Source organism: Schistocerca serialis, chromosome 6 (assembly GCF_023864345.2).
Source record: "Schistocerca serialis cubense isolate TAMUIC-IGC-003099 chromosome 6, iqSchSeri2.2, whole genome shotgun sequence".
NCBI classification, from domain to species: Eukaryota; Metazoa; Arthropoda; class Insecta; order Orthoptera; family Acrididae; genus Schistocerca; species Schistocerca serialis.
The window spans coordinates 671,101,859-671,128,186 of NC_064643.1; the positions used below are offsets into that span (position 1 = coordinate 671,101,859).

Genomic DNA, 26,328 nt, shown 5'->3' on the forward strand with positions numbered 1-26,328 from the left:
ATATATATATATATATATATATATATATATATATATATATATATATGTGTGTGTGTGTGTGTGTGTGTGTACAATCCAAACTCAATTTGTCAGCCATGGATACAAATTGTCTGGTCTACCTTACAGTATCATCACTTTTTTTTTCCCTTACATTTTCACACAATTCCCCAGTCGTTGCGGTAAGCTGACAAGTTGTGTAGGGAATATTCCGCAATCGCGTCTTTGTGATATCCGTATCTAAATTTCCTTATACATTTTTAAATTTAAATTGGTTAAGCACAGTAAAAGTAGGGAAACTACGAGAATCTTGCACGAAGATCCTTTTCAACTGCTTGACGACTGCTAACGAAAAGCTGTCGATCGCTGCGGAATGTCCAGCAACTTTTACGGAACACTCGACCATAGAAAGTAGAAAACGATTTAGAGGATGAGACATGTTGACTGTAGCAATCCTGTGCACGAACACACTGTATGTGTTCTACATTTCACGCAGTACAGTGTTTGACGAAACTTGTTGTGGAGGCGGTTAGTGCTGCATTCCGTGTGGTACGGCAACTGGTCTTCAATACATCATTTGAGTGCTTGCAATCGTGGAAGAGCTGCTGGACGGCTCGAAACCGGACAGATTGTTATTACTGTGACCACAGTAATGCGTGGACCGAAAAATGTCGTGCCGGTGTGGCCCAGCGGTTCAAGGCGCTTCAGTCTGGAACCGCGCGACCACTCCGGTCGTAGGTTCGAATTCTGCCTCGGGCATGGATGTGTGTGATGTCCTTAGGTTAGTTAGGTTTAAGTAGTTCTAAGTTCCAGGGGACTGATAACCTCAGATGTTAAGTCCCATAGTGCTCTGAGCCATTTGAACCATTTGAACCTACCATTAAAAAAAGGCGCAATGCGAAAGTTGGCCGTAGGTCGCAGAGGATCGATACGTAGCCCTAGTGCCGAAAAGGGCAACTACAGTCCTATTCTAATTGCTGCAGACATTGCAGCCGCTACCGGTGCACGGATCTCCACAAAAACCGAATCGCGGCGGTTTAATCAGGCTGGTCTGAACGCCTGGAAGCTTCTTAAATGCATCGCCGAATAAGGTGCATGTACGGTAGTGTGGAGAGAGAGAGGAATGTTCTTGAATGTCATCGGTATGGCCGAGACGTTGTGATACGGGCGAACACTACGGCCATTCCTCAACGTCGTTGCATATTCTTGCGCGATGTACCGTTACGGCACAGCGGTATTGAAGGAAGATTATTCATAACAATGTATACAGGTGAGTTAGGTCCAGACCGCCTGGTTACGGACGACAATGCCCTCCCACACAGGACTCAAGAGGTTTCGGACATCTTGAAAAGTGAAGGTAATGAACAGATTAAATGGCCTGCGAAGCCCCTCGGACATAAACGCTATCAATAATTGGCGGGATAATCTTGGCAGACATATTGCTGAACGAAAATCCCCTCCCTAAGCCGTGCAGAAACTGATAACCGCCTTGACAATGGTATGGGTCGATAACCCTAAGGATTATTTAACACTTTTTTCATCGTGAATTAAAGGCGCAAAATGTGTTTTAGTGACCAAGGAGGGCATATTCCTTAATGAGAATCCAATATCAGGATTTATGTTGGGAGTCTGACGTACGTCAAGCGTGAAAGTTCTTTATGTATGGTATCCTGTTTTCCCACGTGGTGGGAAAGGCTGTCCTTATCAGATACCACATGTGCCCGGTGCACCAATCGTAAAACCGATGGATCTTTGGGGCACTCCACCTACCGGAAGCCCACACACACAGATCTGTATTTGCAGGCGACAAGCTGCCACCATCCCTGCACAAACCATGGGTTTGCTGCGTACTCTGGTGCACCGGGCACATGTGGTACCTGATAGGGACAGCCTTCCTAAAGAATTAGAACATTTGCAATCCGTCTTCAGGGAGAATGGATATTCTACACGCCAAATTCGCACAGCTGTAACAAAGAAGAAATGTAAAGAGAAACAAGAAGAAGAAGACAAAGAGGTGGTCAGGTCCAGGGCGTTTCTTCCGTATGTGGGTAACCTCTCCTCTAAAATAGGAAGGATTTTAAAGAATCATTGTGTTAAAGTGATCTTCCGACCACCTACGAAAATATCTGCTTTGCTTGGCTCTGTGAAGGACGATCTGGGTCTGAGGAAGGCGGGTATATATAAGATCCCTTGTCAATGTGGTAAATCCTACATTGGCCAAACTACTCGCACAGTACGGGAAAGATGCGTGGAGCATGAGCGCCACACACGTCTACTACAGCCCAACAAATCAGTCATAGCAGAACACTGTATTTCGACGGGTCACCCCATGGATTATTGTGGAACAAAAATTTTAGCGACAACTAGATCTTTTTGGGAATCCATTATCAAGGAGTCCGTGGAGATACGATTGGCAAAAGATCTTATTAATCGAGACGGCGGCTTTCAGATCGATAAAGCATGGAATCCTGCAATTTCTTTAATCGCTTCACAGAGACATGGGTCTGCATCTAGTGCGACGGCTGACGAAAATTGATTTTATACTTTCGACTACCGCGCCTCAGCTGCGCGAAGGCGCCTTACGACAGATAGCGCAAATGTAGGTACACCACTACGCATGCGCGGCCCGCTTCTGCTGCAGAGCGCGCCAAATTAGATAGGGGGCGCGGTATTAGCCTTCTCCACTGCGCAGGCGCTGCCGCGCCAATTTCGGTATATATAGAACGACGCGCACCAGTAATCTTCAGTCTCGTACTCACCTGAAGATGGCTGCATGTTTGTTAGCCGAAATATCGTGCCAAGATGTCAGCGTGATCCGGATGCAAGCCCGAAATATGATGGACCAATCAATACGCCGGGAAAACTTCAAGATACACAACACTCTTGTTAACAGTCGAACATATTTTTTTCCTTTCATAAGGAGACTAGGATTCTGATCCACTGCAAGCAAGGTTCGGTGTGACGAACACCTCGTTAGGTGCACACGTTCCAACAACGAATGATGTTGTGGTAGAAACAATCTTATCATATATGGTGTCTCCGCAATCTGTCCTTCAGTGACCACCACTCGTGGCAGTAAATCTTGTTCTGTCTCTGTAGCCTCTTACAAACCAAACTCCTCATCTGACCCCAGAGGATAAAGTCCAACGAAGTCAACTCCGATGATCGTGGAGGGCATGCGACTGGATCACCTCGGGCTATCCATCTGTGTCCCAATGGGTATTCCATACGTTCCCGAACACGAAGTGAAAAGTGAGTGGTGTGCAGTCATTCCGAAACCGCGTGGCTTAACGGACGTTCAATGGCACAGCATCCAACAACACTCCTAAAACTTGTTGTTGGATGGTCGAGCTGCTCCCTTACCGTGAGCTTTGCCGTACTGAAGGATCATGTCAGTGTATTCTCCAAACGTGTACTGAATCATGTTGCACTAACACACATAAAAACGAGAATGAGCTTTAGTCAGGCCAGAGAAAAAGGCAAATGACATCATCCGATCACATGTAAGCGACAGCCCCCCCCCCCCCCCCGCCCATGCGTTCTGTCTCAGTACCCACAGCAGCTTGTATCCTAGCCTTCAGTTCGTCGACGTCAGCAACTGGTGTGACAAAGAGTCAGTCCTTGATACAGCAACAGAAAAAAAGTCAGGGGGCGTAATGTCTGGAGAGGGGAGTAATGTCCAGATAGGTGGATTGGAAGGAACGGTCCATCATCCTAGCCACCCAGCTCTGCAGACATTAAGCCCCTTGACTTTCTTTTCTGGGGTTACATCAAGGACAGAGTCTTCGTCACACCAGTTGCTGACGTCGACGAACTTGAAGGCTAGGGTACAAGCTGCTCTGGTTACTGTGACAGAACGCATTTTACGAAATACCTGGAGGGAACTGGAATGCTAACTTAAAAGAAACTAACAACACTAAGGTATCTAATGGCATCAAATGTAACTTATTATGTCAAACCGTTATTCTGTTACAAATTTTTATAATCAGGGGCAGACTTTGTGCTCACACTGTACTTTTCCTAGCTCATTCCTGGGTTGATAAAGCAACCAGTATGTGTGATATGAAGAAACAGGCAATCCTGGTTGCCGAGTCAAATTTTTTTGTTTCCCAATGACGGGTTTCACCTTTATTAACGCATCTTCGGATTGGCCGTCTGAAGAAATACAAAATTTCGTAATAGTGGAGTGACTCCATTTATTCAGACTGGATTACAAAGCGAACATAAAAGAACTTATATTTTGGTAGTGGTCTGTACATTAGATACTGCGCATTAAATATCCCAGCAGGTAAAGGCCCATGTCAAAGCCTCGGAAACACTGAAATGTTTCAAATGGCTCTGAGCAAGTTTGGACTTAACTTCTGAGGTCATCAGTCCCCTAGAACGTAGAACTACTTAAACATAACTAACCTAAGGACATCATACATATCCATGCCCGAGGCAGGATACGAACCTGAGACCGTAGCGATTGCGCGGTTCCAGACTGAAGCGCCTAGAACCGCTCGTGCACCCCAGCCTGCCTTGAAAATATTGCGCGGTGTCCCATAAAATAGATTAAAACGTAGGATGATCATCAGATATTTTTAGAAGATGACAACTTGACAACCCTCATTAGAAATTAGAAGGAAACTGCAGATTATCTCATTGCAGCCTGTGGCGTAGTCAAGTGCAAACCTAACGGGATCAGGGCTACAGTAAATATTGTCCACAAACGTGCCGAAGTTCTACATATTCAGGCTGCACACATCGTACTGCATATGTAAACAACAAGAGTTTATTAAGCTTTAACAAGGGGCATTTAACTGCTGGGAATATTAGTAATTTCTTTTATATTTTCTTGGTAAGACAGTCTCACGAAATGAGCTCACGCCTAAATTATTAAATTTTGAATTTGTTCCGTAGGCCAATCCAAAGATCTCTAAATAGTTATGTCTATATCTACATTTATACTCCGCAAGCCACCCAACGGTGTGTGGCGGAGGGCACTTTACGTGCCACTGTCATTAACTCCCTTTCCTGTTCCAGTCGCATATGTATCGCGGGAATAACGACTGCCGGAAAGCCTCCGTGCGCGCTCGAATCTGTCTAATTTTGCATTCGTGATCTCCTCGGGAGGTAAAAGTAGGGGGAAGTAATATATTCGATACCTCATCCAGAAATGCACCCTCTCGAAACCGGGACAGCAAGCTACACCGCGATGCAGAGCGCCTCTCTTGCAGAGTCTACCGCTTGAGTTTGCTAAACATCTCCATAACGCTATCACGCATACCAAATAACTCTGTGACGAAATGTGTCGCTCTTCTTTGGACCCTCTCTACCTCCTGTGTCTACCCGACCTGTTACGGAACCCACACTGATGAGCAATACTCAAGTATAGGTAGAACGAGCGTTTTTTAAGCCACCTCCTTTGTTGATGGACTACATTTTCTAAGAACTCTCCCAATGAATCTCAACCGGGTGCCCGCCTTACCAACAATTAATTTTATATGATCATTCTACTTCAAATCATTCCGCACGCATACTCCCAGATATTTTACAGAAGTAACTGCTACCAGTGTTTGTTCCGCTATCGTATAATCATACAGTAAGGGATCCTTCTTTCTATGTAATCGCAATACATTACATTTGTCTATGTTAAGGGTCAGTTGCCGCTCCCTGCACCAAGTCTCTATCCGCTGCAGATCTTCCTGCATTTCGCTGTAGTTTTCTAATCAGGTCTTTAGGAAATAACATGAAAGGAAAAGAAATTAACGCTGCAGTGGAGACATTCTTTCTTCAAGTCCTACAAGTGTTTAAGGGGAATTTTAGAGCACTCTGTATACAAGTCCACCTGTATTCCGCAGGTACAGCGTCTCATGTCGTCCATCACGGCCCTATGAAACATATCTTTGGGAAACAAAATGAAAGGAAAATAAATTAACGCTGCAATCAAAAGTGTTTGTTTCTTGAAGTCCTACAGGTGTGTAAGGGGAATTTTGGAGCACTCCATACACAAGTCGACCTGTATTCCGTATGTACAGTGTTCCATGTCGTCCATCACTACCTGTAATTATTCCTGTCAAGCAATGCCTCTGTTCCTTAGCAGTTGTCAAGCAGTGCAAGACACTTGATAGAAACGTGTCTCAAAATGATAATTGCTCTTTAAGTGCGCTCTATCAACCCTCCAATCCTGCCCACCCATCCCCCATCCCCTCTCCCTTACCGCGTCCCCACCGCTTACAATTGTCGATTGTTGGACACCACCTACACAAGCTCTTTCAGTTACCAAACAGTGGATGAAATTAGCAGAAGGGCACCCCTACCCACCCCTCATTATGCTTTAGCTGCCTTAGGTCTCTACTGCACGCATTCTGTTCATGTGCGAGGTGCTCGGCCCCGTGGTCACATCTGCCTGGTTTACACGAAATAGACTTGATTCTCTGATCTTACTGAATAGATCGTTGATTGGAAATGTTTACGTTCTGCCACTTTGTGGCAGTATGCAGTCATTATCTGACTTCACGTCTTGTCACTGGGCCAACGTTGTTAGCCACTGTTTTGAAGAACATTCTGGACAGTTCGAGAGAATGATTTAGCCACCCGGATCGCCCAACATGAGTACAGTCAAACATTTATGGGACATAATAGAGCGGTAAGTTCATTCTGCCAACGGCCTTATCAAAGAGGGCGGAGGAGCGGATAGAGGTTCAGGGCACTCTCTTGTCCTATGGGTGGGAAATTGCCCCTGAAGGCGGAAGAATCAGCAATGATCAACGACATGAGGATGCAGAAGGCAATGGAAACCACTGCATTAAAGACACGTAACGCGTATCCACAGGACATGTGGCCTGTATTTGAAGAAGTGTCATGATGATCTGTCCATTGGCAAAATATTCCGGAATAGTCCCCCATTCGGATCTCCGGGAGGGGACTGCCAAGGGGGAAGTTAACATGAGAAAAAGATTGAATAATCAACGAATGGATAACGTTCTACGAGTCGGGGCATGGAATGTCAGAAGCTTGAACGTGGTAGGGAAACAAGAAAATCTGAAAAGGGAAAGGCAAAGGCTCAATCTAGATATAGTAGGGGACAGTGAAGTGAAGTGGAAGGAGGAGAAGGATTTCTGGTCAGATAAGTATCGGGTAATACCAACAGCAGCAGAAAATGGTATAACAGGTGTAGGATTCGTTATGAATGGGAAGGCAGGGCAGAGGGTATGTTACTGTGAACGGTTCAGTGACCGGGTTGTTCTAATCAGAATCGACAGCAGACCAACACCGACAACGATAGTTCAGGAGTACATGCCGACGTCGCAAGCTGAAGATGATCAGATAGAGAAAGCGTATGAGGATATTGAAAGGGTAAGGCAGTATGTAAAAGGGGACGAAAATCCAATAGTCATGGGCGACTGGAATGCAGTTGTAGGGGAAGGAGTAGAAGAAAAGGTTACACGAGAATATGGGCTTGGGGCAAGGAATGAAAGAGGAGAAAGACTAATTGAGTTCTGTAACAAGATTGAGGTAGTAATAGCGAATACCCTGTTCAAGAATCTCAAGAGCAGGAGGTATACTTGGAAAAGGCCGGGAGATCCGGGAAGATTTCAATTAGATTACATCATGGTCAGACAGAGATTCCGAAATCAGATACTGGATTGTAAGGCGTACCCAGGAGCAGATATAGACTCAGAGCGCAATATAGTAGTGATGAAGAGTAGGCTGAAGTTAATGACATTAGTCAGGAAGAATCAATACGCAAAGAAGTGGGATACGTAAGTAATAAGGAAAGACGCGATACTTTTGAAGTTCTCTAACGCTATAGATAAAGCAATAAGGAATCGCGCAGTGCGCAGTGCGCAGTACGCAGTACAGTTGAAGAGGAATGGACATCTCTAAAAAGGGCCATCACAGAAGTTGGGAAGGAAAACATAGGTACAAAGAAGGTAGCTGCGAAGAAACCATGGGTAACAGAAGAAATACTTCAGTTGATTGATGAAAGGAGGAAGTACAAACATGTTTCGGGAAAATCAGGAATACAGATATACAAGTCGATGAGGAATGAAATAAATAGGAAGTGCAGGGAAGCTAAGACGAAATGGCTGCAGGAAAAATGTGAAGACATCGAAAAGGATATGATTGTCGGAAGGACAGACTCAGCATACAGGAAAGTCAAAACAAGCTTTGGTGACATTAAAAGCAACGGTGGTAATATTAAGAGTGCAACGGGAATTCCACTGTTAAACACAGAGGAGAGGGCAGATAGGTGGAAAGAATATATTGAAAGCCTCTATGAGGGGGAAGATTTGTCTGATGTGATAGAATAAGAAACAGGAGTCGATTTAGAAGAGATAGGGGATCCAGTATTAGAATCGGAATTTAAAAGAGCTTTGGAGGACTTACGGTCAAATAAGGCAGAAGGGGTAGATAACATTCTATCAGAATTTCCAAAATCATTGGGGGAAGTGGCAACAAAGCGACTATTCACGTTGGTGTGTAGAATATATGAGTCTGGCGATATACCATCTGACTTTCGGAAAAGCATCATCCACACAATTCCGAAGACGGCATGATCTGACAAGTGCTAGAATTACCGCACAATCAGCATAACAGCTCATGCATCGAAGCTGCTTACAAGAACAATATACAGAGGAATGGAAAAGAAAATTGAGAATGCGCTAGGTGACGATCAGTTAGGCTTTAGGAAAGGAAAAGGGACGAGAGAGGCAATTTTGACGTTACGGATAATAATGGAAGCAAGGCTAAAGAAAAATCAAGACATTTTCATAGGATTTGTTGACCTGACGATATAAAATGGTGCAAGCTGTTCGAGATTCTGAAAAAAGTAGGGGTAAGCTATAGGGAGAGACAAGTCATATACAATATATACAACAACCAAGAGGGAATAATAAGAGTGGACGATCAAGAACGAAGTGCTCGTATTAAGAAGGGTGTAAGACAAGGCTGTAGCCTTTCGCCCCTACTCTTCAATCTGTACATCGAGGAAGCAATGATGGAAATAAAAGAAAGGTTCAGGAGTGGAATTAAAATACAAGGTGAAAGGATATCAGTGATACAAATCGCTGATGACATTGCTATTCTGAGTGAAAGTGAAGAAGAATTAAATGATATGCTGAACGGAATGAACAGTCTAATGAGTACATAGTATGGTTTGAGAGTAAATCGGAGAAACACGAAGATAATGAGAAGTAGTAGAAATGTGAACAGCGAGAAACTTAACATCAGGATTGATAGTCACGAAGTCAATGAAGTTAAGGAATTCTGCTACCTAGGCAGTAAAATAACCAATGACGGACGGAGCAAGGAGGACATCAAAAGCAGACTCGCTATGGCAAAAAAGGCATTTCTGGCCAAGAGAAGTCTACTAATACCAAATACCGGCCTTAATTTCAGGAAGAAATTTCTGAGGATGTACGTCTGGAGTACAGCATTGTGTGGTAGTGAAACATGGACTGTGGGAAAACCGGAACAGAAGAGAATCGAAGCAGGAAAGGAATATGTGGAAAACACTGATAAGGAGAAGGGACAGGATGTTAGGTCATCTGCTTAGACATGAGGGACTGACTTCCATGGTACTAGAGGGAGCTGTAGAGGGCAAAAACTGTAGAGGAAGACAGAGATTGGAATACGTCAAGCAAATAATTGAGGACGTAGGTTGCAAGTGCTACTCTGAGATGAAGAGGTTAGCACAGGAAGGGAATTCGTGGCAGGCCGCATCAAACCAGTCAGTAGACTGATGACCAAAAACAAAAAGTTCGTACACAGCATCCTGGAACGGCTTCAGTTTCGTAACAGTGAATGGATATTGAGGCAGCATGAATTAATATTTCTGCAGGAGATTTCCAATGGCTTGTTGAGTCAATGCCATATCAAGTCGCTAAACAATACCGGGAAAAATGAGCTCCGACACGATATTCGGAGGTATCCCACGACCTTTTTCACCTCAGTGTACAATTCGTAATAACATTTAGTTATAACACACTGCAACAAGAACAGTAAATGTCTGGTTGCTCCCGAGCTGGAACGGCCATGTTTAAATACTAATTTTACAGAACCTATGACGCTAGTGCCCCTTTTGGGACTGACCACCTGCTGTTGCAGAGGCGCACGCCGAGCTGCTGGGCGGCCCGGACAAGCTGGTGAAGCGCGGCAGCGCGCTCAGGCTGGTGTGCGCCCTCCGCGGCGCCACCGAGCCGCCCGTCTACGTGTTCTGGTACCACGGCGGCCGCATGGTCAACTACGACGCGGCGCGCGGCCTCCACGTGCGCCACGCCGCCTTCTCCAGCGAGCTGCTCGTCCAGGACGCGCAGCGACACCACTCGGGCAACTACTCGTGCGTGCCGTCCAACGCGCGGCCCGCCAGCATCAGCGTCCACGTCATCAACGGTGCGCTCTAGCCTTTTCTGGGTTTCAGAAACCTGCAAAGTCTTATTATGCTATGTTAACCGGAGACCTAGAAACGACGGAGAGGCTCTGACCCCGCCGCAGCCACCGTGGTCAGCAACCCCTTCGACGACCTCCGCAGGTCCACTTCACCCCTCCGGCGCCCCACACCGAACCAAGGGTTGTTGTGAGGTTCGCCCCCGGTGGACCCCCCAGGGAACGTCTCACACCAGACGAGTGTAACACCCCTATGTTTGCGTGGTAGAGTAATGGTGGTGTACGCGTACGTGGAGAATTTGTTTGCGCAGCAATCGCCGACATAGTGTAGCTGAGGCGGAATAAGGGGAACCAGCTCGCATTTGCCGAGGCAGATGGGCAACCGCCTAAAAGCCATACACAGACTGGCCGGCTCACCGGACCTCGATACAAATCCACCGGGCGGATTCGTGTAGAAGAATGGCGCTCCTTCCCGCCCGGAAAGCCATGCGTTAGACCGCACGGCCAAGTCTTACTTGCACTTAGGGGAGGGCGTTCCTGAATTAGACCGAAACTGTCAATTTTCAGTCTATTTTTTATTTATTGGTAGAACTCATAGATAATATGTGCCCAAACTTTCAATGATAAAATTGCATCCAAAGTGGCTTAAAAATTATTAAATCCTCCTGTCGCACCTAGTTTTTGAGGCAACACTTCAAGTCTACACTGAAGATACAAAGAAACTGGTATACTTGCCTAATATCGCGTCGCGCCCACGCGAACACCAGAAGTACCGCAACATGACGTGTCGTGGGCTCGACTAATGTGTGAAGTAGTGCTGAGACCATGAATACTTCAGGGCTATCCATAAATCCGTAAGAGTGCACAGGGGCAGGAAGGGGGGGGGGGGGGGAACCTCTTGTGAAGAAGACGTTGCAAGGCATCCCAGATATGCTGAACAGTGTGCTTGTCTAGGAAGTTTGGTGGCTGGGTAAGGTTTTAGGCTGAGGAGACTGTTCCTAGAGCCGCTCTGTGGCAATTATGGACACGTGGGGGTGTCGCACTGCCCTGCTGGTATTGCCAAGTCTGTCCGAATCCACAATGGACATGAATGGACGCAGGTGATCAGACAAAATGCTTACGTACATGTCACCTGTCAGAGTCGTATTTAGACTCACCATTACAGAGCCTCCAGCAGCTGACATGCAAGGTCCATAGATTCATGAGATTATCTTCATACCCGTAAACGTACATCTTCTCGATACAATTTTCAGTGAGACTCTTCCGACCACGCAACATGTTTCCAGTCATCAACAGACCAATGTTGGTATATGGGCCCTGGAGAAGTGTAAAGCCTTGTGTCGTGCATTCATGACGGGTACAGGAGTGGGCCTTCAGATCAGAAAGTCCATATCGATGATGTCGTCGCAGCTCTGAAATCTGCAGCAATTTGCGGATGCCTGAACTGTCACGTTGAACGAGTCTCTTCAGTCATCAATCCCATTATTGCAGGACATTTCTCCGGAGGTGGCGTTATCGGAGGTTCAAATGGATCAAATGGTTCAAATGGCTCTGAGCACTATGCGACTTAACTTCTGAGGTCATCAGTCGCCCAGAACTTAGAACTAATTAAACTTAACTAACCCAAGGACATCACACACATCCATGCCCGAGGCAGGATTCGAACCTGCGACCGTAGCGGTCACGCGGTTCCAGACTGAAGCGCCTAGAACCGCACGGCCACAACGGCCGGCCGGAGGTCTGATGTTTTACCGCGTTCCTGATATTCACTGTACCCTCGTGCAATGGTCGAACGGAAAAATTTCCACTTCATCGCTATCTCTGGGTGATGTGTCCCATCGCCCGTGCGCCAACTGTAACACCACGTTCAAACTCACATAAATCTTGATAACCTGCAATTGTAGCAGCAGTAACCCGTCTAACAACTGCGCCAGGCAGTTCTTATCTTACATGGGCGTATTTGAATACGGTTGCGTCCGCAGCTCATGGTCGTGCGGTAGCGTTCTCGCTTCCCACGCCCGGGATCCCGGGTTCGATTTCCGGCGGGGTCAGTTATTTTCTCTGCCTCGTGATGACTAGGTGTTGTGTAATGTCCTTAGGTTACTTAGGTTTAAGTAGTTCTCAGTTCTAGGGAACTGATGACCATAGATGTTAAGTCCCGTAGTGCTCAGAGCCATTTGAAACAATTTTTGAAAACGGTTGCTTATACCAGTTTCTTTGGTGCCTCAATGTTGCTCAGTGAACAACAACTACCTTTTGCTTTGGTAGCGGCTGCTGTGTCGGGCGCTCTTGTTCCGTTCACGTCAGCCAGAGATACAGATGTGGTGCGAAATGAGTAAATGTCCAGTGACAAATAACTGGCATCAACAGCCAGTTTTGTGTACGCTGCTTGGAGTGCTCTATTATTTTTGATTACTTACTTCTTGGAGTCGTGTTTATTTTGTTCTCTGCTATAGCAATTGATTCTTTCCCTTCTGTTATTTCGATTTCATAACGCTGTTGAAGCCCATTGTCAGCGTGTGACTGTCCACTTATTAAATACGGGTAGCACTATACGCTCTATCATTCCCGTCACTTTCAACCAAAATTGCAGTGGTTCCATTTAGGGGCTCAACACATCTTGTGAAAAATAGATTTACAGCATCTCTCTGCGGTTGAAAGGTGAGTTGAAGACTGGGTAAAGGAAAACAGGCAGAAAACAAGAATTCAGAAGAGAAGCCTTTTAGGAAATTAAGAGCCTTAGTACAAAACTGGGGCCTTCTGAACATAAGGGCTGACATAAGAGAAAACGTTAGAATGGACCTTAAATTGAAACTTCCTGGCAGATGAAAACTTTGTGCTGGACCGAGACTCGAACTGGGGACCTTTTCCTTTCGCGGGCAAGTCCTCTACCAAATGAGCTACCCAAGCACGACTGACGCCCCGTCCTTACAGCTTTAATTCTGCCAGTAGCAGGAGGGCTTCGGTAAAGTTTGGAAGGTAGGAGACGAGGTACTGGCAGAAGTACAGCTGTGAGAACGGAGCGTGAGTCGTGCTTGGATAGCTCTGTTGGTAAAGCACTCGCTCGCCAGAGGCAAAGGTCTCGAGTTCGAGTTTCGGTCGGGCACAAAGTTTTAATCTGCCAGGAAGTTTCATATCAGCGCACACTCCGCTGCAGAGTGAAAATCTCATTCTGGAAACCTTAAATTACATTTTCTAAAAATTATCTTTTTTTTAAATTTTACGTACCCTTTTCTCAGAATTTATAAAGGCTATAATCATGAAATATTCTACAGTTATTTCTATTAACATCATAAATGTTGTCTCAAGAAACAATTTTGAAATTTTGAGTGTAAACTCAGATGTAGTGGAAAGTGCTTCGAATTTCGCATAAATTTTATATTATACTCTCGGAATTCTACAAATAAAATTATTATACTCTCCTATTCTTTATATTCAGATAACCACATGAGAGGAGCTTACTACATGCGAAGAGAAAAGTTGGTAAAAATTTTTTGAACAGTTTCTGAGTAGTATTTTTTTATAATAAATCCAGTACATTCCATAAAAACTTTAATAGAAAAACCCAAGGAACTTAACACTAAAAGCGCAAATTTTTTGTAAAGTTTGGTGTATTGCAGTACTTTCTATAATGTGGATTTGGTGCATCTTTAAAATGCGTGTGTTTTTCATGGACAGCCGCTCTTAAAGCTGTCACTTATCGGACCGTACCTTGGAACGTTGAACGTTGAGCCTGACGAGCGGCAATCATAGAAATCCGGCGCTCACAAACAACATCTTACGTCACACTAGTCGTGTTGTCCGCAAACCATTGCGAATTCTCCGCTCCGTGCAGGGCCCACAGGAAATCCGTATGACAATAAAAGAGTACCCACTAAAAGTCTTGCCCGCATCTCGTGGTCGTGCGTTAGCGTTCTCACTTACCACGCCCGGGTTCCCGGGTTCGATTCCCGGCGGGGTCAGGGATTTTCCCTTCCTCCTGATGGCTGGGTGTTGTGTGATGTCCTTAGGTTAGTTAGGTTTAAGTAGTTCTAAGTTCTAGGGGACTGATGACCATAGATGTTAAGTCCCATAGTGCTCAGAGCCATTTCAACTAAAAGTCTTTACTTTGTCGTGTGTTATCGAAAGTTAGCCTATGTTTAAACGCTCTGTTAAGGAATGTGAAATGTTTCACCAACACTAACTCTCTCCCGACCGTAGGCTGTCGCTCGCAATCGAAGATCTGTAGTGTCACTCTGTGACGCTCCACACAGGGCCCGTATAATTCGCTGGCCCCGATGCCAAGTGGTGATGTCTTAGCGTTTTGAATGCACGTTGTGGAGCCATTTCGAAGGTGCAGAGCTATACCTAGCGTGTCAGATATTCTAAACGTGCTTGTAAACGTACGCCAACGGCATCGAAGAACGCCACCTACGTCACATGAAGCCATTTCTCTTGAATCAGAGCCGCGAGTCGCAACGCTGGCTTTCAGTTGAAGCCGGTATGTACCGGGTAGTTTTATTTAAGCTTTCCCTGTTAAACATGGGAACTAATTACCATACGAGGACCACATTTGGTAGCATCAATGTCAAGGATATGTGGAAGAGAAATAATAAAGATTCGACTGAAACACTTTAAAAGTGCTGCTACGGTACGTCATACCTTTACATATCGACATCATTACTGCTACAAAAGATGCTCAACATCGCTCCCATCAGTGTCCAGAAGAGCCTGAGAGGGCAGGATTGCATGTTCAAATGGTTCAAATGGCTCTGAGCACTATGGGACTTAACATCTCAGGTCATCAGTCCCCTAGAACTTAGAACTACTTAAACCTAAGTAACCTAAGGACATCATATACATCCATTCCTGAGGCAGGATTCGAACCTGCGACCGTAGCGGTCGCGCAGTTCCAGACTGAAGCGCCTAGAACCGCACGGCCACCAGCGGTCGGCTGATTGCATGTCCGTAGGAATGCTGGCTACCTGTGTTGATACGGTGCGCTTCAAATCAGCACATGTGTGAGTGTGTTCCCCTGTGAAACAAAGTCTTTCAGGTAGCCCCACAGTGAGATCACGTGATCATGCCGGCCAAGCATTTGGAAACGATTGGCTTATAATTCGATCGTTTCTGAATGAAAGCAGGTGAACAGACGGGCTATGCGCCAAGGGGCCCCATCTTTGTTGAGTTCAATGCGTCTCTCAAAAAAAACAAAAAAAAAAAAAAAAAAAAAAAATTCAAATATGTGTGAATTCATAAGTAACCAAACTGCTAAGATCATCGGTCCTTAGACCTACACACTACTTAAACTAATTTATTCTAGTAACAACATACATACACACCCATGCCTGAGGGAGAAGTCGAACCTCCTGCGGGCAGGGGGGGGGGGGTGACACGCAGTCCATACTTGGCGCCTCAAACCACGCGGCCACTCGGTGCGGCGTCTCTCTCCTTTAAGACGGGTATGACATGCTGGCGGAGCATATCGCAGTACCGCTGGCCAGTCACACTGCACGTCTATGGTCCTTTAGCGGAAACATGTTCAAAAAAGAGTGGGTCAGTGATGAACGTAGCTGTGAAGCCACACCATACGGTGACACGTTCGTCATACAAAGGAACTTCATGCGCAGAGATTGGATGTGAAGATCCCCACACACGGATATTCTTCACACCACCCGTCAGAGAAAAATGAGCTTCGTCCGTCCATACAGTGGTCGAGGGCCAGCTCTTGTCAACTTCAATCCTTGCAAGAAAGTGGAAACCGAAATCAACACATCATTGCGCGCCCTGTGGTGCAAGATGCTGTACCATTTGAGAATGGTTCGGTATTCTCCATACAGTGGACCATGGGCTGTTCAACTGTCATGGCACAGCACGCGCACTCACTGACGATCGGGCATTGCGTGTAATGGTGTCTGCCATAGCAACATCAATTTCATCAACCACCTGTGGTGCAGCCAGTTGTCAGCCACTTCCTGGAACGACGCCCAGTCCTGCAATTGATTCGAACTTCTACGTCACGCTCTGCACAGCGGTTGGCCAAAGAAGGCCCTTCCGTAATCCTTTCAGCAGGCGATATTCTCAGAGGTGGTGCTGCAGCATTACTCGTATTTGTGATAATATAACTTCAGCAATAATGCCCTGCTCCTTTTGTCCAAACTCATGTTGTCACACAACAATTGCACTGAGACTATAATCACCACGACTCGTCACGTCACCTCGTGGCCACAGTTGGAACTGGACGGTGACATTGTGACGCATGGAAATCATGCACCCCACACTCTGGACTTCAATGCTACGAAGTATGGTATTCGTACGGTATTAGTTTCCGTGTTACAACTTGTTATAGGGAAAGTTTAATTATAACCCTTCCTAAACAATAGAAAATTGAGGATCTCGAGAAAACCCGTCGTTAATTGTACGAGTACTTGTAGTAAAATGAGGGAACATCATTTGATGGTTAAATAATTATCGTAATTCGCATATTATGAAAGTATGCCGTTTCAAAGCAACGTCACGTATAGGATACACCAACAACGCATTGTTCTTGGTAGAATTTGTAACAATTATGTGTCACTTAATAACATACGTACGGTTAAGGAGTTGAGTAAATAGTAAAAGGCAATGTAAGGCGTTACATGTTTCGTGTGTTCGTTAGCGTCGTGAACAGGGAGAAAAATGTAAGCTAATATATGTTGCTGGTTCGAATGTTGCTGGATCCCAATACCTGTTATTAATCTACCCGTTCTATAATTGGTTATGATACTTTCTTATTTTTTGAGACAAGCATATCGGTAATATTCGATGATAGGTAAATGAAACTAAGCTCTTTCCCAGGAGTGACTTCCTTCGATTGTCTTTACCTTTAAGACAGCTTCAATACTTGCAGTAATGTATGATCCACTGTCTTATTTCAAGTTTGTTTTTCACGTGTTGTTAAGATGTTGTTAATGAATAGGAACGGTGATGAAGTAAGAGCGACCTTAGGATTTTTCGAAAATGTGGGAACGATGATGCAAATTTTATCTTATGTGGAGAGCTATGGTAAATTTGTATCGCGCTGTTTGTTTTAAACATTGTTTCTTTTCTATTGTAATATGCTTTGTGCACTGCCATTCATTTTGTTTTCCCGTAACTACTTCGAGGTCTGTGTTATGTTCTAAAATGACATTAACACGTTCAGATCCATGGCCTCCCACAGAAAACTTGACATGAAAATTATATATTGCAACTATCAGCCGTCCTATTTTAAATTATCCAGTGAAGTGAGGGTGTTGCCCAATCAAAAGGGACATACATACATTGCGCGAAAATAATAGTGCATTGAGAATGTCGAGCTTGAAGCCGTAATCTCGATCTGCATAATAAAATTTAAAATAGGACGACTGGTTGCTGCAATTTATAATCTACAAGTCAATGTAACAGTCACTGAGTACTACAGCATTCTGAATGGAAGGTAAGCTGATGGAGAAAATTAGACGTCGCACGGTGTAAATCATTTTGTTACTGCTGCTGCCATAACACACCACACACACACACACTGGATGATTTTAAATAAAAGCCAGTTACAACATAATGGAAATGGAAGAGTTATGCAGCATTGTGGATAGTTTCCAACCTACAGTCTGAAGGTGATTGATGACCACTACATTTAAACATATCTGTGACAGTAATAGCTGATTGCTTTGCATACCATTTGGACTGATTCCTCATATTGGAGTCATGTACACGACCACTGTTTCGGCGCTAGCCAACTCCAGAATGTGTTGACCCTCCACAAAACTCTTTCTCCAACTCAAACAAACGCTGTCAGTCAATCATTATGTGGTAACCAACAGCGTGCCTGTGGACAGATGGGATGGAAAAGACACCATATATGCACTGAAATAACAAGCATCACAGTTGATAGTGCAAACAAATTTAGCAATTTTAGAGTAATTTCAACAACGACCAATGATGCGACAGCACGTTTCCCAATTTCAGTATCAAAGCTAGTACACCCCTTCTCCAATTTGCGAATATTGTTGCGAATGTAGGTACATGACTGAGCAGTCATTGTCAGTTCTCGAACGTATACATCATCAAAGTATACCAGACAGTACTCTACATATTTCTAACACCTTGACCAAAGGGCTTTATCTACGACCTATCTCTACAGATGGGAGTCACAGAGCATTCTCGCAGTTTTAGGATAACATTAGAGACTGAAAAACCATCTCACACTGTCAATGACCTACCTCCCCTGCAGCACCATAATTGATTTAATCTGCAACCTGCGTCTTGTGAATGAATGGAGCTTGCCGAGTCCTCGCCATTCCAAGTGCACAAGATTTATCGAGACGCTTCCATGTCGAAGAGGTTAGCACTCATTATCGATGTACAGTAACAGCTTTGAAAGTGTTGTGATGTAATAGCAGACGATTAAGGAGAACAAGAAACATGTGATTTTTATGCGTGATGGAGCAGCAGACGGATGGAGGACGAAGCATTTTTATGTAAATCAACAATGCTATCAATTCTATTGTTCTAGAGTCTAGGATCAGTACCTGGAAGGTATTGGTAAGAGAGATTATGAACATACACACTCCTAAGGCTACAACTGTCCACTCTTAAAACATGCTATAATGTTAGACCACTTGAATTTCCGAACCATCAGTCATATGGAATGCAGTGCTGCCAATATTCCAGTGTAAGAAATATATTTGAAGTGCATGACATATATCCTTCTTCCCGGTTTCTATACGATAAATTATGATACCGAAACGAAAAACAAAAAAAAACAAAACAAAAAAAAACTGCTTACTGAAAGCATTGTCTCCGTGTTGGTTTAAATGGCTCTGAGCACTATGGGACTTAACATCTCAGGGCATCAGTTCCCTAGAGCTTAAAACCGCACTACTGGCTATTAAAATTGCTACACCAGGAAGATGACGTTTCACAGACGCGAAATTTAACCGACAGGAAGAAGATGCTGTGATATGCAAATGATTAGCTTTTCATAGCATTCACACAAGGTCGGCGCTGGTGGCGACACCTACAACGTGCTGACATGAGGAAAGTTTCCAACCGATTTCTCATACACAAACAGCAGTTGACCGTCGTTGCCTGGTGAAACGTTGTTGGGATGCCTCGTATAAGGAGGAGGAATGCGTACCATCACGTTTCCGACTTTGATAAAGGCCGCATTGTGGCCTATCGCGAGTGCGGTTTATCGTATCGCGACATTGCTGCTCGCGTTGGTCGAGATCCAATGACTGTTAGCAGAATATGCAATCGGTGGGTTCAGGATGATAATACGGAACGCCGTGCTGGATCCTAACGGCCTCGTATCACTAGCAGTCGAAACAGCAGGCATCTTAGCCGCATGGCTGTAACGGATCGTGCAGCCACGTCGCGATCCCTGACGTGAGTCAACAGATGGGGACGTTTGCAAGACAACAACCATATGCACGAACTGTTCGATGACGTTTGCAGTAGCAGTGACTATCAGCTCGGAGACCATGGCTGCGGTTACCCTTTACGCTGCCTCTTAGACAAGTGCGCCTGTGATGGTGTAATCAACGACGAACCTGGGTGCACGAATGGAAAAACGTCATTTTTTTTCGGATGAATACAGGTTCTGTTTACAGAATAATGATTGTCGCATTCGTGTTTGGCAACATCGCGGGTAACGCACATTGGAAGCGAATATTCGTCATCGCCATACTGGCGTATCACCCGGCGTGATGGAATGGGTGCCATTGGTTACACTTCTCGGTCACCTCTTGTTCGCTTTGACGGCACTTTGAATAGAGGCAGCACATGCTCCAGATCTCTCACCAACTGAAAACGTCTGGTCAATGATGACCGAGCAACTGGCTCGTCACAATACACCAGTCACTGCTCATGATGAACTGTGGTATCGTGTTGAAGCTGCATAGGCAGCTGTACCTGTGCACGCCGTCCAAGCTCTGTTTGACTCCACGCACAGGCGTATTAAGGCCGTTATTATGGCCAGAGGTGGTTGTTCTGGGTACTTATTTCTTATGATCTATTCACCCAAATTGCGTGAAAATGTAATCACATCTCAGTCCTAGTATAATATATCTGTTCAATGAATACCCTTTTATTATCTGCATTTGTTCTTGGTGTAGCAATTTTAATGGTCAGTAGTGTACTTAAACCTAACTAACCTAAGAACATCACACACATCTATGCCCGAGGCAGGATTCGAACCTGCGACTTTAGCGGTAGCGCGTTTCCAGACTGAAGCGTCTCTTTCTTATATGAGCACAATATAAATTCCCACAGATGTATGGCATCCACTGTTCAGATCCAATCATGGTTCAGAAACTATACGATGCCTGGATGGGTCCTACATAAAATGGTCGTTAGTAACAGGGAATACCTCTTGCATGGAAACAGATAGACGCATAGCAGCAGCCTCCGACATGTGAAAGTACATGTCATCACGCCACTAACTCTAAACAGCGCATCTGTCAGGCAAATGCATACACGAGGATTGCAGTGCCTCTCAAATACCTATCGCCACCTTAGTTATGAAGCTGAAGTCTCGATTTTACACCCAAGATGCTACAGAGGGATATAGTACATCGCATAAATCATAGTTCATTTAGAGGATTGTGTCACGTTTCATCACACACGAGATGGAAGTCCTCTCTTGACCGACAGGTTTGCCGTTAACGATCGCAAGTAGAGAGTGCTCTAAATCACATAGAGAACACGTGCTTGTATACGAGTCGAACGCAGGCCATGTCACGTGACTGATGCATATTGACAGAACAGCGACAAAATTGACCTGCAGCAACCTCTCTGTCGCTAGAATGCATCATCAGTCTACCATTAAATGCTTCCTCGTTATACCTCCATCTCTCTCGATCACGCCGTTCATTCTCGGTTATCCGTTAATGCAGATGTACGAGTATGTAAGTTAAGATGCTGATGGTTCTCTGTCTTGCTCAAAAGCGTCAAATACAGTAGTCAACTCGAGTGAATCACTGTGACCTCAGAAATTGTACAGTAAAACACTTCCTCGATGAGATAAAAAGTGACAGCTAGCCTGATACACTTCGCTTCCATGTAGACGTTTTCTCGTATTCCTCTTGCTGTTGTGCGCCCAAAAACCCTCTACTACTACTACTACTACTACTCTTGCTGTTGTATACTTGTTTCCATGTACAAAGCGTTCTGCCCCAACGAGATGATACGCACATATTGCCTCAATTTCCCCTCATTTCACTGTATATTCGTTCATTTATACTTATTCTCCCATCGCTTTTCTCTATTCTATCGATATGATGTCATTTCTATCCAAAAAATCATGAAATAACCACTCGACCTGTGTTCTAAAATTGTGTCTATATGTAGTACAGATGCCAACAACTAGCCCAAATGCACTGATCAGGAGGCAGTATAGCACTCTACTTGTCTGCATACAGTCGCCTTCACCCCACATATTCCACATTTGGAGAGCGTTTGCTCTCTTTTCTGTATGCGTGTGTATGTGCATGTGTTGCAGACAGCTCCCAGGACCCATTCCCCCCACTGGTGAACCAAACTTCAAACATAGAAAACGTGTTCGGACGTAATGCATGATTAGTCCACCTGTGAGCCCTATCCCAGATGTGACGTTTGGTGGATCTTCCTCCAAACATTGGTCCAGACATATATAGTGCACAGGAGATCAACAGTCGAATGCTAACTCGGATCTGGTATATTGTTGACTTGAATTTCAACACTGCTCCATACATTATACATGGCGGATCCACCATCAAACCCTGTCCCGTTCTCGGCATATTCCGGATTCGCATCCCAACATCTCTCCGGATATGGTGCACATTGGATCTACACTCAAGGGCTAACATGGGTCTACTGTGAGTCGTGGGAGCCATTCATGACACACGTATGTACGCAGACATAAGGAAAATAGAGCAAACGCTCTACAAATATGGAATGTGTAGGTTGGAAGCGTCTGGATACAATCTTGTACACAGCTATACTACACCTCCCGTTCAGTGCATTTGGGCTAGGTGTTGGCAGCTGTACTACACACTTCAAAAAAGTTTTGCATCATCCCGGTTCCCAGACCTCCTGTACATAGTGTTGACTGTGGATACAGTCCCTTTGACTATTGTGAGTGGTCACTAAACCTGCCCAAAGATGTAAACAACCCTGAATCGGCAGCGCCTATTAGACAGAGGGAGTCTGACAGCCAATCAGTCCCAGGAAGTACATGGCTCGTGTTGTCTGTTGTTCCTTGGCGCCAGGAAGGGCTCTCAAAAAAGGGAAGTGTCCAGGTGTCTCAGAGTGAACCAAAGGGATGTTGTTTGGACGTGGAGGAGAGACGGAGAGATAGGAACTGTCGATGACATGTCTCGCTCAGGCCACCCAAGGGCTACTACTGCTGTGGATGACCGCTACCTACGGATTATGGCTCAGAGGAACACTGACAGCAACACCGCCATGTTGAATAATAATTTTAGTACAGCCACAGGACGTTGTGTTACAACTCTCATTGTGCACAATAGGCTGCATGATGCACATCTTCACTTTTCAGGTCCATGGCGAGGGCCATCTTTGTAACCACACCACCATGCAGCGCTGTACAGATGGACCCAACAACATGCCAAATGGACCGCTCAGAACTGGCATCACGTTCTCTTCACCGATGGTGGCGCATATGACTTCAAACAGACAATCAACGCAGATGTGTTTGGAGGCAACCCAGTCAGGCTGAACACCTTAGACACATTGACCAGTGAGTGCAGCAAGATGGAGGTTCCCTACTGTTTTGGGGTGGCTGTACGATACGTGAACGCCATCCTCCGACTGATAATGCAACCATATCGGCAGGATATATGCGTGGCAATTCGTCTTCTTGGACGACAGTTCACTCCCCCACTATGCACATCTTGTCGATGGCTTACTTTAGGATAACGACATCGCTCTACTGGACTGGCCACCTTGATCTCCAGATATGTACTCTATTGAACATGCCTGGGATGGATTGAATATGGCTGTTTATGGAGGATTTGACCCACCAACAACTCTGAGGGATCTACACTGAATAACCATTGAGGAGTTTGATAATCAGGATCAATAATGCCTTGATGTACTTGTGGATAGTATGTCACGACTAATACAGTCATGCATCAATGCAAGAGGACGTGCCACTAGCTATTAGAGGCACTGGTGTGTACAGCAATCTCGACCATAGCCTCTGATGGCTCGCTGCATGGTGGTACAACATGCAGTGTGTTTCTCACGAGCAATAAAAATGGCAGAAATGATGTTTAATTCATCTCTACACCAATTTTCTGTACAGGTTCCAGTACTACAGGAACCGAGGTAATGCAAAACCTTTTTCGATGTGTGTACATTTACAAGGAATCTTAGAACACAGAACGGGAGTTTATGCCATGATTGCATGGATAGAACTGATATAAAATCGATAGAATTGCGAAAACTGATTGGAGAATACGTATAAATTGAACAAATGTACACCGGAATGCGGGAAAACTGAAGAAACAAGTGCGTATCTTCTGGCTGGTGAAGAACGACTTGTATGTGGGAACAAATATGCCACAGCAAGAGGAATCCGAGAGAACTTCTATACGGAAGCGAACGGGACTAGGTTAGCAGTCACTTTTTATTCCATCGAGGCAGCATTATACTGTATGTCTATTGAGGTAACAGTGATACACACGAGTTGACTACTGTACTTGACGATTTGAGCAAGACAGAGAACCGTCCACCTCTAAACTTATATGCATCTGTGTTAATGGCTTATGGCTCTGAGCATTATGGGACTTAACATCTATGGTCAGTAGTCCCCTAGAACTTAGAACTACTTAAACCTAACTAAGCTAAAGACATCACACAAGACCCAGTCATCACGAAGCAGAGAAAATACCTGACCCCGCCGGGAATCGAACCCGGGAACCCGCTGCGTTAATGGATAACAGAGGATCGATGGGGTGATCAAGTGAGATGGACCTGTAACGAGGTACGATTTAATGCTAGACTGATGCATTATAGAGACAGAGAAGTTGCTGCAGGTCAATGTCGTCTTTGTTCAGTCAGGATGTCGTGTGATGACATAGCCTGTGTTCGACTCGTATGCCACTATGTGTTCTGTATTTGATTTAGAGTGTTGCATCTTGGATGTAGAATCAAGACTTCAGCTTCATAACTGAGATGATTCTAAGTTAGTGAGGCACTGCAATCCTTGTGTATACATGTGCTGTTTACAGAGTTAGTGGCAGAATGACTCGTAATTGCCGGCCGAAGTGGCCGTGCGGTTAAAGGCGCTGCAGTCTGGAACCGCAAGACCGCTACGGTCGCAGGTTCGAATCCTGCCTCGGGCATGGATGTTTGTGATGTCCTTAGGTTAGTTAGGTTTAACTAGTTCTAAGTTCTAGGGGACTGATGACCTCAGCAGTTGAGTCCCATAGTGCTCAGAGCCATTTGAACCATTTGACTCGTAATTTTACATATCGGACGCTGCTCCTATGCATATATCTGTTTCCTTGTTACTAATGATCATTTTATATAGGACTGATTTGGGCATAGCATAATTTCTGAACCGTGATCGGATATGAATAGTGGAAGCTATACCTCTGAGGTGCTATATTGCGCTTGTATGACACAGAGCCAATGTTTGAATGAAATAGTTTTTTTTCTTTTTATGGTTAGAGACCATAGTTTATCGTACAGACACAGGGAGGAAGGATTTATGTCATGTGCTTGAAGTAGATTTCTTACATTGGAGTATTAAGAGCACTGCATCAGTGTGCCATCATCAGTGCGTTTTTGTTTTTAATTACACTGCATTGTGAACATTTTTGTTAAATGACTTAGTTCAAACAAAAATGCACATAATTTACAATCATTTAAAAAAATTGTTCGTTTGCAGAATAAATAAAAACGAAAACCCACTGATGATGGCATAGTGGTGCCGAAACATAGTTGGGTACTGAGAAAAACGGTGATTTGCATAACTGGCGGGCCTCAGATCCAACAATTTTAACTGCAAACACGACCAATACAAGGAGCTGCAAATCAAAATGATGGATACAGGAGTCGAGTTGATTTTAAATAATCGAGTGCAGAACGCCAGGCCAGCTTCCTAATAGAGCACAGTTCTGCCCCTGCACCTGCTAGAGTGTCCTTCATGATGTTAGACAAAAGTGTTTTCCATCCCAGAACGACAGGCAATGGGGGCCCCTCTAGTCTGTGACAGTGGCGCCGGGTAGACATTAGGGGCAGCTGGCCCACTATACCTTAGACGGCCAACATGCGTCTGGGAATCCACTCTTTTATGTCCTAGTTAACTATACCTGCTTTGTGTTGGCGAAGGCCAGCACATATCACGAGGCTGCTGTTGTAGTAGCTCCTTCGGTCCTTCCACCCCGCAGCTTGATTGTGGGCAGTTTGTGATAGTACACTGAAGAGAAAGCAAGTTCGACTGCAGTCGTTTAGGGCGACGATGTTCTCCAGCTCTTGTAACTGTTCGTTACAAATGCTGGTTTTTTAATAAGAATTTCGAAGTGTAATTATAACTGTGACCAATTTTTTTTCCCATCAGCTGTGATAGCGTATAATGGCTTTGGTTAGCTGGGCCATAGGGTGAATTTTAGTGTGTGTCTGCAGTGAGCTCTGACGTCAATCAGCGATAGATGCTGTATGCTTGCAGGTAATACAGTTTTGTTAAACTCCTCTCTGTCCAACATCAGCATCTAGTGCAAAAAGAATAAAGATTGTACCTTACACCCCAGCCATTTTCCCCCTAGCTCGTGGGTGTAGGGTAGATTTTGAGTGTTTCTGTCGCAGGTTTCGAGTGGTATTGCGAGACTTTTTTTTCCCAGTGGGATGACACCAGTTGTAAGGTACAGTCAGTTTTTGTGGAGTATTGTCGTCCTTGTGTAGCGCTATGCATATAATTGTGTGATTGATCCGATGTTTGTGGTTAATTTCATA

The 26,328-nt window shown here is 44.8% G+C and overlaps 1 protein-coding gene across 1 annotated transcript in view; it reads left to right on the top strand.

The window, feature by feature from the left end:
* LOC126485023 (uncharacterized) overlaps positions 1-10,388 on the top strand; it is a 220,441-nt gene extending 210,053 nt beyond the window's left edge. Inside the window, exon 5 of the mRNA XM_050108628.1 lies at positions 10,093-10,388. Coding sequence (XP_049964585.1) covers positions 10,093-10,388 — 296 coding nt within the window. The remainder of the gene's footprint in view (positions 1-10,092) is intronic.
* The last annotated feature ends 15,940 nt before the right edge of the window (positions 10,389-26,328 follow it).